Source organism: Mycteria americana, chromosome 11 (assembly GCF_035582795.1).
Source record: "Mycteria americana isolate JAX WOST 10 ecotype Jacksonville Zoo and Gardens chromosome 11, USCA_MyAme_1.0, whole genome shotgun sequence".
NCBI classification, from domain to species: domain Eukaryota; kingdom Metazoa; phylum Chordata; class Aves; order Ciconiiformes; family Ciconiidae; genus Mycteria; species Mycteria americana.
The window spans coordinates 10,250,900-10,268,087 of record NC_134375.1 but is presented as its reverse complement, the minus strand read 5'-3'; the positions used below and the strand labels follow the sequence as shown (position 1 = coordinate 10,268,087).

The window sequence follows — 17,188 nt, the reverse complement described above, 5'->3', positions numbered from 1 at the left end:
GCTGCTCTCTCGTGGAGTTTATCACTGCAGTTTTGTGCAAACTAGCTGGATTACCTACACGAGAGCATGCTACAGCTCATAAACGAGGGTCCTGTTTTACCACATTCAAACCAAAGAGCTAGTTCTGCTAGTGTGCCTCATCTTTAATACACGGCCCTAAACTCTCAAAACACTACCCCTCTTCATGAAATCTCAGGTGTCACCCCCTCCTCAAGCAAGATGGCATCATTAACCTCGTTCCCTGGGTGAAGAAGCTTTGGTGCAAAGAAGCCTCACCACTCAAAGCCACAGCTCCAGTCCACTCTCAAGCCTGGCACAGGAGTCAGGAACACAGACCTGGGTCCCTGTTGTGCCCTGTAACATCAAGGAGATACCCCAGGCATGCTCACTGCTCCCCACATTTCCACACTTCTGTGGCACGCAGAGGGATGATGTGTTTGGATGCAGTAAGATGCACAGCTAGCTGGACACGTTACCTTCGATCTAGAGTAAAAGAGGACATTTGCCACGAGCCATCAGAGCCCTGACAGTGTATCTTCTAAGGTGACTGGGAGCACGTTTGGGTCTGGAAATAGAAAATGGCAAACAAACATTTGTATCTATCTATCTGTGTGAAGTAGTTTTGAAGAAAGCTTCCTGAATATTTTTTTTTAAATCCCCAATGAAAGTTTAATTCTGAAGAAGTTATTCTCTAGTTTTGTGACCTGCAAAATTATCTCTTTCCACCCAGTGCCTCGGGAGAGGTATGCCATCTGCTATACGTTCCTCTCCCATCTGACACATGCTCAAAAAGCGTTCGTAAAGCAGTAGGGAACTACATCAGCAGCACAATCCGCGAGATGTTCGAGAACATGCCGTATGATTAGGAGGCAAGGCAAACAACGCGCATTTCTTTTTTCCTCTTCTTCCCACTCACCCTTAGTTTTGAGCTGACCTCTTACATGAAACAGATTATTGTTATTCCAACAGTGTCTCTCAAACTGCCATCCCACAAGAACAATGACTACATGAGTACTCCTTTTGTTATGGTTTCACTTTCAGGGGTTTATAATATGACATTTTCACTTACAGCATGTTTGCTTATTGTTTCTTTAGGGATTTTAGCAAGAGTAGGTCAAGAGCATAGAAGCACTGCGCAGGAAAAACTGCTTTTAAAAAATGTGAATCACTCAGAACACCATCAAGCAAGGATGTTAAAAGAAACAAAAAAAAATGCTTTGTAAGAACCTGCTGCTGAGAGCCTGCTTACCAACTCACTTGATGTACTCCAACTTAAAACTGGTTCAACACTGCTATTTATTTCTGTTTAGTTTTTGCCACACGTCCTCAGGTTTTTCCTGAACTACCCAAAAAATGGAATTACAGTGGAGATCCTGATTTCCAGTTTAATTTATTACAACAGTAGAAGTCCCACTCATTTTAGTGGTAAAAAAGAATAGGGCAATACAAAAGTCCCTACAAAACGCTGGCTGTATTCAGTGGAAAGTAAAATAAAGAATGGTTAAAGGAAAAACTGGCAAAATAAAAGGTTAATCTTGCAGAGTTTCTGTGAAATGACTGTAACAGTCATACAAAGAGCTCCGACTGGGATGTCAACGGTTTTACAGTTTCCTCTGGGTGCAACACTGAATGTACATAGACCTTCACACCTTCACAGTACACTTAAAGCCGTTTGCTGCAGAATGGCCTATACAGTAAGTCTGTCTTCTCCATCTCTTTCTGGCTGATGTATATACACAGTCCTAGCCACAAAACACTGTTCAGTTCCCCTAAGGTGTAAAACAAACTGGTTTCCATCGCGGAGTAAGGCTAGCTGGCCCAAATTATCAGTATTTCTGTATAATACCTAAATAACTCATATTTTCCTACCCATGATGGATGTAAGAGCAGATTGCAGCTTGCTCTCTCCTGGAGCTGCAGTACATCTCTAAAATGGGAAGTTATGCATTACTTGCACCGTGATGGTGACAATCCACCTATTTCTGCACCACAGACAGAGGAACACTTCATCCTGCCCCAAGGAGCCGGCAACCTCACTTGAAAACAGGAAGCGGCAGCTGAGTCGAGCAAACAGGCAAGAGGCGGTCAGGGACCTCAGCGTGACTTATCGCCCCAGATCAGCCGATCAGACAGTTTTCTAGACCTCACGAAACAACCAAGCTTCAAACAGATGGTTAAAGGAGAATCACACAGCACACACACTACCCAATTGCTGCGGCAGCACAGAAGACACATCCGAGCAAAGCAAACAGCCAGTGCACAGGCAGCTTCTGGTCCTCATGCAAGACACAGAGTTCAAGAGGACCCGAGTTCTGATCCTACTCTTAACTACCACCCTCTCGCCCAAGTCCCCATGCCTCTGCATGTCCCCATCAGCCAAACAGGCAGAACACTCCTGCCCGCCTCTCGGAAGCACTGGGAAAATAAAATCATTAATACTCTTAAACATTTTGAAACTATTCTATGGGTATTTACAGAAATGCCAGTGTTATTTAATCCAGTGGCCTCTCTCAGAGCATTGCTTTGATGCTCCAGGGGAAACTATAATGTATCCAGCCAATTGTGTAATGCTCTACACAGGAACAGAAATTGTTTTCTGATATCTCTAGCAATCACATTTCACCCTGAAGCATGATATTTGATTGTGCTGACCTCAGCATGCTTAACTGTACATAATATTGACTGTAAAAGTACTCAGCCCTTTTGAAAATATGCCCATCTCCAAAAAGAAACAATCATTAGGCAACGCTGCAAAATAAAAAGACACCATGATAGTCCCTAGTTTAACCCTACTGAGCAGCCATGTACAAATAACTCCCCAGTAAGCAATTAGCACCCTCTTATACACTACATTACTGCTGAAGCACTCAGTATGACAACCAACAAAATCTTCTACCTACAGGAAGAGACATACCAAAGGAGGAGCCTTTGCCAGACTTCCCACCACTGCCTGTTTGGGAGGGGTAGATGCAGAGAGGCTTCAGTCACTGCGGTATGAAAGGTAAGGCGAGTGATCCACTGTGACTCTTCTCTAACCTTGCAACGTACATTGCGTGATCCCTCATACAAGCAGGGATTTTGGCACATGATCGCAAGGACATGAAGCACCACATGCCAAAGTTGATGGAAGATATCCCACCCATTCAAGAGGACTTGCTTCACACCCACACCACCATGTTCAACAGCAGTCGAGCTACATTTTTAACAAAACTCTCTATCTTTTGGCCAGAGCAGGACTTTCCCACCCCTTAACAGTCATTTAGGGCATGCTGTCCCTCCAGAGGAGTTAGCACATCCTCCCAAATAACAGAGAGGTGAAAACAGCTGCCTACAATAATATTTTCTTAGAATGCTCAATATATCTTCATCAGCTAACAGCGTTATCTCCTTGCAGTGGAGGTCACTGCTGGTAAGTGGTCCACAACATCCTTCCACAGACACCATTGAACAGACATCCCCATCCGGCTTACAAGGTCTGGAGACAACTCCACAACGACCATGGGTCACATGCTGCAACACCAGCATAAATCTGGAGTAACTAATCAGCTTCTGGGCGCAAACAAGAACAGAAGATGGGGAGTTTAAGAAAAAGCTAAATATACCCTCTGCTCTTGGCAGGATAATCTTGCAGACAGTATTTCTTCCTTCACTGACCAGCTAAACAGTGTCTTTCAATACTATCATACAGCTTTAGTGTATCACTTCCCGTTTAGAGCACAAAGTGGTTTGCAAAAAGGTCAACAGCACTGTTTCCATCTTGTCCTGAGCTACAGCCCTCTGTTTCAGACTGCATTCCCACTCCAGAGCGACATTCCCAAACAGGACTCATCTGCACAAGGCTTTGCCTCCTGATCATCACTGTCTAGCAATGTAACTCCAATCTTCAAGCTCTCTTGCAGCTTTAATCCTGCTACACTGTCAATACTGTAAAATGACAGCTGGATTTTTTTCTCTCCAGATCAGATAAAAGTCTGTATCTTTAAAATTTCAAACACTAACAAGCTGTCTTGAATGAAACATCATTTAGGCTCTTCCCAAATACCAATTAACCTTTTATCACACAGAGAAAATCTTGAATTCTCTCTAGAGCTGTTGCCAACACAAAAGCTTTAGACTGCCACACCAACAGTTTGATCTCCAGTTCTTACTCTTTTATGAGTTCTTCTGTATTTTCAATGATTAAATTATAGCGTCATTACAGAGTTAAATTTCCATTAAGTAAAAAAAAAAAAAAAAAAAAAGAGCGGGGAAGATATTCAAATGCAGACGTCTTCCCAAAAAACAGTTCACTTAAAAGCCATTAGGTCACTAACGTTGAACAGCAAGTCCTACCGAATGCAGTAGGTCCTTGTCTGAGCCAGAAGCTTTCAACATCACCATCAATATAAAAAGTAACTCACTGCTGTGAGTTCCCTCAGATCTCAGCTGCTGGCAGACTGTAAGCTTACATAGACAGAAGCTTTTCTGAAAAGCATTTAGTCGATCTGGGTATTTCAGCTTTCACCATACAGTAAGGAGGAATTCTAGTCACCTTGGGCGGGGGCGAAGCATTTTCATTCCATAGCAAGGGTGTTTATTCCCATGAAACAATTATTAATTGGTGCATTTGACAGAGAGAAAAATGTTACACACACACAAGGCCAGCAACCTAAAATTATCTAACTGGGGATCTTGAGCTAAGAAATCTGTTCGTCAGGTCATCTTCTCTAAACAAGCCGTTCGAAGTAGCAGAACATCACCTCAGGCTCTAGCCACGCCACAGAATAGCCTCAAGACCACAAATGAAGCTAATCAATGCTACAACTTCTAAAAGAAAACCAGTCTTTGGGGCTCTTCCATGGTAAAGGGGAAGCCACTGTTTCATTAATCCCATGACGGGGACTTCTGCTGTGGTCCTGTTCCACAAAGTTGGACCTCAGAGGTGAAGCTGGTCCAACAGATGGAGAAAAGCAGTGAAAAACAGGGCTCCCTTTTCCCTTAATGGTAATCATTAAAGCCAGACCTCTATCTCCTGATCTCTGGTCATTTACATGGTTTTGTATCCTGTCGTCTTTTTAAATATTTACTCTTACAATACAAGTGAGATAGTAACACAACACTGAGTCTCACCTAATCACTACAGTTAGCTTTGCTATCTAGACAATAACCAAAGCAAGAGCCATATGGATAAAATCCTCGCCTTAGAGCGCTGTAGCCCCAAGTGTTTCCAAGAGCAGCAGGATTAGCAGCCACCCAAAGAACTGCATCCCCTCTTCTCTATTTGTTTTACAGACAGGCCACTGAGGCTCAGAGGCCAGGAGGGACAGAGTTAAAAAATCAGGGATGCTTACCTAAGGAGCAACCTCCTCTCCCCTCTGTCTGATAAAGACACAAGCAAGAAACTGTAGACAATTTAACTCTATAGTCGTTCTAACAGAAAATTCCTGAGCTTTCCTGCACACCTGCCATTGCTACAAGACAGAGCAATATTTAACAGAGCTACTTTGAGAAGCAAGATGCAGTAGAATGACTGCAATCCCTTGTCACATATATGACTGTTCCTCCCAAAGGCCTAGGTGAAAAAGAAGGCAAAACCTTCCCTCCCCCTCCGCCTTCAAAGCTATTCTTCAACTCTGAAGGAAAGAAGTGATAGACACTAATACAAATTCTTTTCTGAAGCTGTTGGACACAAAGAGGCTGCATAGTTTTCCCAAACTCTCCAGATCCCAGACAAACAGCCTGCAGCACCAAATATCTTCATGGGGAGCCTCCCCTGAATGTCAGCTTGGCTTCAGCAGTCAGGAAAGGACATCAGTGAAGCTAACAAAGTTTTGTCATTCTGGGAGGCACATTGTTTTAAGGCAGCTCAACAGCACAAGAGGCATAAGCAAGAGAGTCTCACAGACATAGCTTCCTCCCAGTTTCCAGCTCCCTGGTCCCCCCAGTCCCTCCCAGGCCAGGGGTTCCCAAACTGGGGAACTCAGCCTGCACAGACAGACACACCACTCCACAGCCATGTCCAAACAAACACATGAGCACCAGCCAAGAGGCACTGCGGTCACTCCCCTCTGATGAGGCTGCACCCACAGAGGTAAATCTGGGGACCCAAGTTCTCGAAGAGGCTAGGACAGAAGCACCAATTTCCGCACAGGAATTATAACACCACACCGTTTTACATATCTTTGTTTTTAAAACAAAGGGGAAGATTTAAAATAAAGAGGATGATTTAACACAAAGGGGATGATTTAAAACAAAGAGGATGATTTAAAACCTCTCCGTCCCTGCCATGGACGGGATCCTAACAGCTGCCTCCTCTTTGATGAGTAATGACAACACTGGGATAAATAACAAGGCTGTATATTCCCCAGCCTGGCATGCCAGGGCTGCCGTGCTGTTGACGGTGCCATTTTTCACATGAACTCTAAAACCAAGCTGCTGACCACCTATATGGGATCGCTTAAACGATCCCTTAAGCTGTGGGATCGTTTAAGCGATCCCACAGCACTGTGGCAGTGAGAAACACATCAGCCCTATCACCCCGACTCGATCCCAGCCCAGGGACTTGTACCACAACTACGTAAATTCCCTCAGTAATTTTATTTTGATACTCCACTTCCTCTCCTAAAACTGTGTGTTGCAATACACTGTTCAGCAGCTGCCTCTTCCCAAACCACTGCAGCTGTCTTCCAGAGGTGAGAAAAGGGACACCAAAGTAAGTCATCTCAGGCCAGTTTTTCAGAGAAAAGCTTACAAATCAGGCTCTTGGAGACACGAACAGGTTAAAGTGCATCCAACAGCCGCAGGCACAAAGCAGGAGCACCGGGTGAGGACTGGAAGCCCTAAGGAGGTCATCAGTGACGGGTACAAACCATCATTACCAGTTGCTGCATGGGCTCACGCCGTTTACTCGTTTGTATGTCCTCCCTTGCTGCTATGATACATATCAATAAAATACACAGAGGTGGGGCACACACAACACAATAGTTGTTAGTAGGAAATACTCATCTTTTTTAAAGAGGAAGGTTTGCTGGCAGCTCAGCAAAAGCCTGCTGGGATTAAATCAGCATTCAGGATTAAATAGCCACCCAGGTTGTAAAAAAGGGGAGATTACTTCATGCCAGTTTTGCTGGAGAGCGGCACGAGGGACACAACTGCACACGTCGCTGCGCCCCTGTCCAGCCCCGAGCCTGACGCCAGGCATTACCTGCTCGAACCGCTCTGTCACTGGCCGCCTGTCAGGAGCATGAACGCCTCTGAAGTCAGCAATCACCTTCTGAAATGCATTTACTGTTGCTGCTGTGGGTGGTAGCTTGACAAACAGCTACTGAAACAAAGCCAAATTCAGGCAAGAGAAAATTTAAGAGCTCAAGGGGGAGAGCTTCCCCCCACCTTCAATGGGCCAGCAGAAGGGGAAAGTAAATCCTGCTCCTGACAGGTGCTGAAACTGTGCACACAGAACTTAAAATATTACACCTTGCAGAGGCTTATAAATATCTGTTAAGCACCTGAAGCACATTTGGTGCTGCACTCTTACGGCCCTTAAAACTCTTCACCTGGAACCAGGACTAGCTACAGGTCACAAATAAGTGTTTTAAGAGGTTTTTACTGTTACCAGGAAGAAGGGTAGATTGGTAAATAAACCCTGCTGCACCCAGGTACCTGCCAGCTATCAGGAAAGAAAATAGCTAGGCTTACAAGGATCAAAATACCCCTCTTTCCTATTGAAACGCAGCCGTCGGTCTCAGCAGAGGCCTCAGACCTCAGCTCCTTCACACCACCAGACACCTTCCCGAGGACAAGCCACGACCTCTGGGCTGGACTCATGGTCCAGCGCTTCTGACCAGAGCTGCTGCAAGATGGCACACAGGTAACAGAGAGGCTGGAGACCCAGGCCATCGCCGGTGGAGGCCCCGCTCATCACGCACACGAGTCGGAGGAACTGCAGAGGACGCAGGGACCTGCTCAGGGCAGGGTGCCTTGGCCGCGCACACACCACACGCCCACTCCTCCTGGTCCCCACATGAGGCCCCGAGTCCAGGGCAGGAGTTCAGGGCCTCCAAAGCAGAGCAAAGCCCAAAGGAGGCCTCTTCACCACTGCGCACTTCCAAACACGGCTAGATTTCATTTTTTTAATGCATTAGAAGAAAGTCACCTTAATGAAAGAAATCTGAACTGAAGTCTAGCCGCCGGGCCCGCAGCCTCCCCATGGGAAGCGCAGGCTCTGCCCCGGGACATCGGCTGCGAGAGCAGCCATTGGCTTCCGTTTCAGACAGATGCTCCCATGTGAACAGGAGGGTTTAAGAAGCACAGCTGCTAAATGTGACTTCTGCCCCATTGTGGGGATCAGGCCACACTAATGAGCTTTAACGCAGAGCTTCAGCTTCCCCCTCCCTCCCCACACGGCAGGAGAAGCACAACCTCCCACACCCACGATCTCGCTGCGTAAGTACACCACGGGGTGCTGGGAGACGGAGCTCAGCCTGGCAGCAGAAACCGAGGACCTGCACTCGGCAGAAGCAAATCCTGCAAAAGGTTCATGGCTTGTCCCTTGGCCGCTCTCTTTACCAGCTTCTCCACCTTTAGAAGGAAAGCAATGCTTTTCTGCTTATCCTGCCAGAGGCACCTCCACTCTGCTGTGTTTGCTTGAACAGCTTCAGCTGGGGCCAAAGAGCTGTGTCTTATGAGGAAAAAACACTTTAGTGATGTCACCTGTCTTTTTTTTAAATATCACCCCACATTCTGCTAGAAGGCTTTCAGGCCCCCATCCAGCTCCCCATCTAAATGGGGCCATGCACCTAGAGAGTCTTTGGATTTAGCAATGTCTGGACAAGAAATAGCAGCCACAGTGCCTTGGCACACTTCCACTGTCTGCACCAGCACCGTGAGGCCAACCGTCCGGCCCCGGCGAGGCAGCGCCCGGTGCCGTACCCGCGCTCCTGCCCCGGTGGGCACACAGAGCTGGCGGCAAGAGCATTGGACCACATACCGACTGCATCTGACCCAGAGCAAGGCGCCCAAGCACACACGTACACGCATTTCTGACCAGTTACCGCGAGCTGGCAGCTCCTTCTCCCCTCTGACCGCAGAGGAAGGCATTTTAGGAAGGTCCATCCCACCAGCGGCTATACGGAGCCGCTGATGGTCGGTTGCGTGCAGGAGCCTGCTGACTCAGTTGAACCTTCTCAGCCTCTGCCAAAGTGCTCGGGACTTTAGCTTTGCAGGAAACCTCTCTGATAGATTCAATTTGTTTCCATTGGAGACTGCCAATTAATCTTTATTATGAATCACATATATACTTCTCTGCTATTCTCTGCACATGGCCCTCCCAGTCCCCACACAAGGTGGTCCCATGTAAAACCCATCTGCCAGGACCACGCTGAGGAAACACAGAGGATAAGTGGAAGACAACAACAAATAAATCTATATGGGAATCAACCAAATAAGGTTATTCTGAAGTCTCACAGTAGAAACTAGATCAGATTCATCAGGATCTGCTATCCGTTGCAGATGACTCCACCGAAGCCAACGGAGCTACACCAAGGCATGCCAGCTGGCCCTCAGGTCACATTTCCCCACATTTTCTTAAGCAAGACAATTAAGCCAATGGAAATTTTATATCTGTTTCTGTGATTAATATTTAGCAGTTTCCTACCAGCCCACCCAAAGGGATGGAACTTTCTTCTCTTTTGCACAGAACCATTTTATTAAATGGGCTGTCAAGCCTTGATGCCTCCTCCAGTTGGGAACCAAGCTTCCCTCCTGAGCAAGCCATAATCCCAGAAAATAATTTGGTATGGGAATTTTCCCAAAATGTTCTGAGCAAAGCGAAAAGAGAGCAATAGGTAGGAAACGAGAATAGACATAAAAGAAGGGACTCAGCTACTGCAACAGAAAAAGTAAAATGAAGGTAACAAGCAATGATAAATTAACCTAAGCTGCAGTTCTCCTATGAAAATGGGAAAACACACATTGGTTTTCTTTGGCCCCAGGTTTGCAAGCTTTTTTTAATGGTTTTATATGCTAAATCCATCAAAACGCTAGTTCTACTATCAATTTACACAGCAACTAAGAGTCCTAGAAGTGCAAGAAATCATCCCTTTACCACCATGCAGCCAGATGCACCACTTAAAGCCTACCATCTTTAGGATCACCAGGGATGCTTTTCACCTGCCAGCCATATGACAGAAGATGCTATTGATTCACAGCAGTCTTCCTGCCAACAATAACCAAACAGATCATACAATGACCTGAATTTTGCTGGGGTTAAAGAAAAGCTTCAGGAAGCAATGTGAAATTAAACAGCCAATCAACACGATGCCCAATTTTCTGCAAGATTTACAATGCTGTACCATAGACAGTTGCATCTACATAATTAAAACTTGTTAGTTTTGCTGCATTAAAGCAACAAATCACGCATTTGACAGTAACGAGGAAAAGACATTTATTTATCTTTCTGGCCAGATAGACCAATTAAAATTGTACGTTTGAAAACACTCGCTTTAAATTGTGCATCTAAGGATCTACTGTATTCTGTATTCCGCAAGTAGCTTTAATGTGGCAGTTGTAAATATGCAGCCATACCTTTATTGGCATTTATTTTTAACGCAACCATTCCTGTCTGCAAATCTAAGACAGACAAATAAGAAAATCTGCCTCCTAAAAAGTATCCTTAATATTTTCTTTCTGATACCATCAAGCGAGCATCTGCTGCCAATCCTGGGGCCAGCCCTCTCCTTTCCTGACAGCTGAAGAAGGATGCAGATCAGCAGCAGAAGGAAAGGACAGACCCACGGCACGATAACTGACAGGAGAGACCACACCATGGGAAGGTGCCTGTCAGTAGTGCGTGTCTTCAGGAGAGGTGAAAGAGAGAGGTCCCCATGCACGGGCAGATGGCAAACACCGCGGAGAGCTGCAAGGACAGCCAGCCTGCAGCAGCCGCAGACAGCAACAATTAGGTATTTCCACTCCTAAAAACGAAGCGGCACCAACCCAAAGCCTCAGGCACCCTGCATCACTGCCAACACCGTGTACCAGTGCCTCGGCTATCAGCCCCCCCAGCCCCCTCTGCAACATCCAGCAAGAGCATGGGCAGCAGACGGCACTCACGCAGACCTGCGTGCACACGCAGCCACACACCCCGTACACACCCTCTATCTTTTCAAAGCATTTTCAGGACAACGCCTTCCCACCATGAGAAGAGCAGACAATTCTCCAGGGAGGGAAAGAAGATACTGAGTCATTATGGCTGATAAATCACCCCTGTGCACCAAGATTATTCATCAGTTAAACTCTACTTACACCAATCATGCTCCCCACACAAAGTGTGGACTCATTGATTTTTTTAAGCGAGGCTGCAGCACCCCGGAGCACGGGAGGTCAGGGTAGGGCTCAGCTCCCACGCTGCAGTTATTGACAGGCTGCCCCCGAACCATTCGGGGCCTCTGCTCTACTTCCCAACAGCCTGAGCAAGAGGGCTTTTAGCAAAGCTTTCCTAAAAATCAGTTTAAGCAACATTTTTTTTTTTCCCACCATGTTATTCCCAGTTGTTTGTCAGGCTCCTCTAGTAATACTCGGGCAACTGAGGGGTTTTATTATGCACTTCAGGCGCTGCTAGATGGTTATTGCCTTGCGAGAGCCCCAGGCGCTGGCTGACACCTTCCAGGCTGCGCTGGCAGATCACCCTGGCCAGCACCCTGACCATTTCCAATCCTCTCTGACATCTATCTTTTAAATGCACCTCTGCTGTGAATTACTTTCACTTCCACCCATGCTGATCTATTCCCTGGAGTTCACATACAGCGTTTTCCACCTTTCTCCCTGCTATTTTCTTGACCACGCCACGGGGACCACCACTGTGCTGTGTTCAGATTTCAGCCCCATCCTCCATAACAAGACATCACTTCTGCAAATTTTCATCTTTTATCATCTTCGTATGTCGGCTCTTCCGTGCCAAGATTTCGTTTGTTAGTCTCCCTCGCCACCGCTCCCCTTTTTCTTTCTCCCTATTTCTTTTCCATTTTAGTCTTTCTCTGGAGATTTGGGCATCCATCTTCACCAGGGTAGCAGGGGTTTAGATATGAATAGAATAACGACTAAATCCCTGAAGGAAATAAACAGGGTATCTGGGATAATGAGGTGGCCTACATGAAATCCCTAGGTCGAGCTAAGAGAGATCAGGCCTTGCAGAAGGGGAGCAGAAGTGGAGGTGGGTGTTCATGGTCACTGTCACAGCCTCAGAAGAACGTTTAGATGATGACAAACCCTCCCCCATGTCGGGTTTTGCTGACACCAACAACACACAGATCTGTTGCGTTTGCACATGCGGTACACGACTAATCAAAGAAAAAGCCCCATTCCCTCCGCAGAGCATCCTCGGCAGCTGGTCCTCCTCTGGTCCCTACTAAGATAAGGACCAACCACTGACTTCTCACTAAACCTTTCTGCCCAGTTACGTTTTCTTCCACTGCTCCTATCTAATAATGAAGCACGGGCTACAACAGACCTCCGCACCGATTCCTCTGGAGTCAGATGTCTACCCTCCTCCAGCAGTTTAGCAACGAGGGAAGGTCAGAGCCACCCTGGTCCCTGCAGGGAGGTGACAGCGAGGGTGACGGCTGTCAGGACACAGCCACGCGCATTGGAGCCCCTTCCCCTCACCAAGGTCACCCCGAGACCACCTCGGTCCTGTGACAGACCTGACACGTCTGAGGGATGGAGCTGCCACCACCTTGAAGGCAGCAGGCAGACAGCACATGCAGATGTTGGGGTCTGACTCTTCCAGTTAAACCCTGACCACATCCGAATTAGCCTTCATTCGGATGAAAATACAGACCGAGTACCCTAAATCAGAAAATGGACATTTCTGGAGGTATAATTAGGCACAGAATAGTATCAAGGAAATTATTACTGGCCCCTCAGCAAACTCTGTCTGCGTTACAGCTGCCCAAAACGTGATCACTGTGGTGCAATAAAACACCCTCATACATAACCCCAGCGTTAACTGTCTAACATATGGAAACCATGAGGCTACAGAAATCGGGCCAAGAATGATCACGGCAAATGTGTATTCCAGCTACAAACACCAACAAGAAAAAATACTGGAGATGTCTGCAGCGAAGCTTTTGGAACAGATCAGACCCAGTCCTGCCTCCAGCTACCCCGCTGCAGCCCCGAGCATTGGAGAAGCAGGAACCACCTGGCCCAGGACATCTTCGAGAACAACATGGAAACGTGGAACAGTCTCTATGAATAAGTGCAAATCCCTCCCGTAAAACAGAACAATACCACAGGCTAAAAGAATGTTTCATCTGCTTAACTGCAGGGTGCAGTAACATCAATTTGCCCAAATTACACACAAGCAGAAAGGTAATTGGCACTGAGCAGAGCATGTTGTGACTGTTACATCACTCTTCAAAGCCAACTACAAAAGACTGAAATGCAAGAAAGTAAACAATGGCACGGAATCAACAGACAGCCCCTTCCCCAAAATCCTTCCATCTGGCATTGCACTGCAGCATGTAAGCAGCTACTTTTTCAGAGCAGTGTGCGTGCAGAAAGGACACCCCTCAGCTGAGCTCCAGATCCAACACGCTGAGTGACCTCTAGAGAAAACAGGGAAGCTGTTTAGTTTGCACATTCACGGGTTATTTGCAGAAAAGCTGGTTTATATTTTTAATTAACTCTGTCTTAACCAGAGACTTAAACATAACAAAATGGTGAACGCATACCTATATAAAACAAACAACCGAAGGGAGATGGGAGCCAATTTTATATAATAGCAGGGGGACTTGAAGGGGGCAACTTAATGAGAAGGTGTTAAGTAAGCAGTTAAGTATCCTCCAGCTGAAAGTGGGAAAAGCAATTGTCATCAACTAACAGAATTAGGGATTGTTGCAATAATGAGTAGATTTACAAACTGAAGTTATCCAAAAATATCAGTTAATACAGCTTGCTACTGATACTAAAAATCCTACTTTTGTAATAGAGAGATGGCTACACAGACTAATTTTTTTCTGTCTGACCACGCACACTCTAACATACCCCATCTTTCACTGGACTGCAGGCATTTGTGACGTTTCAGAGGGTACCAACTTTTCCATAAGTCTAACTGTAATAAAAATTAATTTGGAGCCTGATATTTGATGCTCGGGGGTCTCAATAGACGTAACCTTTAATTATGTTCTTCTCTAATATTTAGAGATAAAGCAGTCTGCTTCAAAGGTCTTCATCCTGCAATGCTGGGACTTGCATAATAATGATTATGTGCCTTGAAATCGCTGGGCCTGATGCAGGGCAAAGTTCCTTCCATAAGGCCCGCAAGATCAACGTGCTTCCTCACCAGGGAGGCCTTGACCGGAGCTCTTTACAAGACTGAAACGAAACGGATTTTCCCTTCAATTACCATCCCTAAAAGGCTCACAGCCTCCGCTCGCCCTCACGCACGCAGGCAGCCCTCCCGAAGCCATGGCTGCTCCAAGGGAGGGCGATGCCAGGTGGGCGCAGGTCACAGCCTCGCCCCTCCTCCCCCGAACGGGAGCCGTTCCGCTCCGGCCGCCCTGGGTCGCCTCTTAACCAGCAGCAATTACCGCCAGGCCGCGCGCCGAGCTGCCCGCGCCGCCTTCCCCGCACGGCGACGGCACCGGCGCCCACCCCGGCACCGGCAGCGCGCGGCCGGGGAGAGCCGGGGCTCCCGCGGCCCGTCCCTCCGCGGAGCCGCCGCCGCCGGGGCCCCCGGGCCGCCCCCCGCCCGGCGACGCCACGGCCCGCGGGGCGGGAGGTGCCGGCGCCCCGGCGGTGCCGCAGCGCCCGCGGAGGAGGCGCGGGGAGAGGGAGGCGCGGGGAGAGGAAGGCGCCGGGGGGGGCGCGGCGCGGGCCGCTGCCCGGGGAACGCGGGCGCAGGCTCCCGCAGCCAGAGCCGGCCCGGCCCCCGCGCCCCGCCGCGCACCGCACCGCCCCACCCCGCTCCGCCTCGCCCCGCACACAAAGGCGGGCACCGCAGCCGTGCCCCGCCGCCCGCCCCGCGACGCAGCGGCCCCGCTCCGCACCTTTGACTTGCGCCTCGTAGTCGGCGATGATCTCTTTGTCCTTCTTGAACTTGCCCTGCGATGACATCTTGCGGGAGGGCGCGGGCTCCGCCGGGACACCCGCTCCGCGCACCGCACCGCCCGCCCCGCCGCCGCCTCACCCGGCCGCGGCCCCGCCGCCGCCCGCAGCTGCCTTCATTGGCGGCGCCGGGGACGCCGCGCACCGCCCAGACCTCGGCGGGAGCCGCAGCACCACCGGCCGCCGAGCCGAGCCGAGCCGAGCCGCGCCGCCGCCAGCCGAGGCGGGGCCCTGGCGCCGCTCCCGCGCTCAGGTTGCGCGCGGGGCGGGGCGGCCGTGAGGGGCGGGGCGGGAGTCCTCGCGCCCCTTCTCCTCCCCCGCCGCCACCCGCGGGAGGGGCCGGGGCCGGCGGGGTCGGGGCCCTGCGGGCGGGGCGGGGCGGCGCCGCGGTCCCCCGGTTCCCCCGGCCCGGGCACGTGTGGGAAGGGGGGACGCCGGAGGCCCCGCCGAGGGAGGGAAGGAGCTGCCGGCTGGGCGCGGCCCCCGGCCCGCCCCGTCCTCAGCCCCCGCTCCTGGTTCTGCAGCGCTCGGCTCGGCTGGGCTCGTACCCGCCGCTCTGCCCGTTGGAGCTGTTCGGTCCCTGGGCGCGCACGGCCGGCCTGCGCTCCCCGGTGCGGTAACTGCGCCCCAAACGTGGAGTTGCCCGGTTCGGCGCTGGCCCCCAGCACTGCACAATGGCGCAGCGGCTTCCAGGCCGCCCCGTGTCCCCGACACGGCGGCTGGGTCTTTCACTGTTACCCTGTTCCCCAGCCTCCCCGCAACTGCACCTTCACAGCCCTGAAGGCTGAAGGCCTACGCTGTCTAAAAACTAACAAGCTTTCCGTATTACGGCAGGACGCCAACCTAGAAGCTGTTCCTCTAAGGCAAAAGGGTCAGATATTACCAGATTTACAATAAAATAGAGTTGGCAGCTGAGGTACTCGGGTGATGTGCGCTTCGGGGAAGAGAAAGGAGCTCTCTGGGGCCGTGCCTCCAGGACCGCAGGGTGCCCCCTTCCCCCACCGTGGCACCCATGTCCTCACCGCCCCACGAAGCTCCCCCTCACCTCCGTAAAGGCACATCTGAGCTGACCTACAGGCCAAAAATTCAGCCGCAATGGATTTACCAACATAAAAGCAATAATAAACATGAACACAGCGGCAGGAGAGAGGCTTGTGGCACACGTTTAATTCAAAGGCTGTTCAGCTCAAGCCGGAGTATCTTCTGACTGGCGCTATCTTTTAAAACTGCATCGGGAAAGCTCCGGGTCCCAAAACACAGCAAACCCTGTTGTTCAGAGCAACAAACAAAAGCTTGCTTTTGCTTTTCCAGCCCCAGGAGCAGGGCCAGCACACGCGTAAAAGGCCATCTTGAGGAGAGAAACTCCTGCTTTGGGTAATCCTTACAGAGCATCACCTCATGGTGCGTCTGTAGGCTGGCTTGTGGAGGTAGCGGTTTGTTCTCCCTTCTGTTAATCCATCATGACATTAACCCTGGCCCTGGCTCCTTGGTCACTCACTGAAATACATGTATTTTAGGAAAATCATGTTTGGAAAATATATGATGGACAAAGCTGGGCTCTGTAAATGCCCCTCTGTTTGGGCCAGCCTCCCCAAGCACCACTACACTGCTTCTGCTTCTCTTAAATCCTTCCCTGGAAAGCTTGTTTTCTAGCACTGCATTTTCCCTCCTGAGGTTTGGAAGTGTGGGGGTCCAGGGGGGCAAAACTAACTGCAAACCAAGGTGGGATCCAACCAAACTGCTGTCTGAAGGTACAGATTTCCAAGTGAAGATGCGATGCAGCTTGAGGGGTGCCCAGGCAGCCCCGTCCCTCGCTGCCCTCGGCCAGGTGAGCAGAGACGATGCTGCGGGGCCCGCAGGAGCCGGGCAGCCATGCCTGCTCCAGGCAGGCAGCGGCTTGGGGGCCCCCAGCACCTGCGGGAGCAGCCTCCCCCCCCTCTGGGCTGGGAGCCGAAAGCTCACATCCAAGACAGCTAAATTAGGGGCGTAAAAGTTGGAAAATCTCTTCTGTGTGGGCACCATTTCTGCAGAAACAAGAGCCTTGCATGTGACCGCAACACAAACGTTTACTGCAGAGCCCCTTGCTAGGGCAGGGTGTGACGTA

The 17,188-nt window shown here is 49.7% G+C and overlaps 1 protein-coding gene across 3 annotated transcripts in view; it reads right to left on the bottom strand.

The window, feature by feature from the left end:
• SRGAP3 (SLIT-ROBO Rho GTPase activating protein 3) overlaps positions 1–15,355 on the bottom strand; it is a 131,310-nt gene extending 115,955 nt beyond the window's left edge. For 2 of the 3 annotated variants that reach the window (XM_075514455.1, XM_075514457.1), the window contains exon 1: positions 15,027–15,344. In XM_075514455.1, the coding sequence (XP_075370570.1) occupies positions 15,027–15,093 (67 nt within the window). In that variant the 5' untranslated portion in view covers positions 15,094–15,344. Of the gene's footprint in view, positions 1–15,026 lie in introns of all 3 variants that reach the window. The other variant, XM_075514458.1, reaches the window with a different exon arrangement.
• Positions 15,356–17,188: the final 1,833 nt, after the last annotated feature.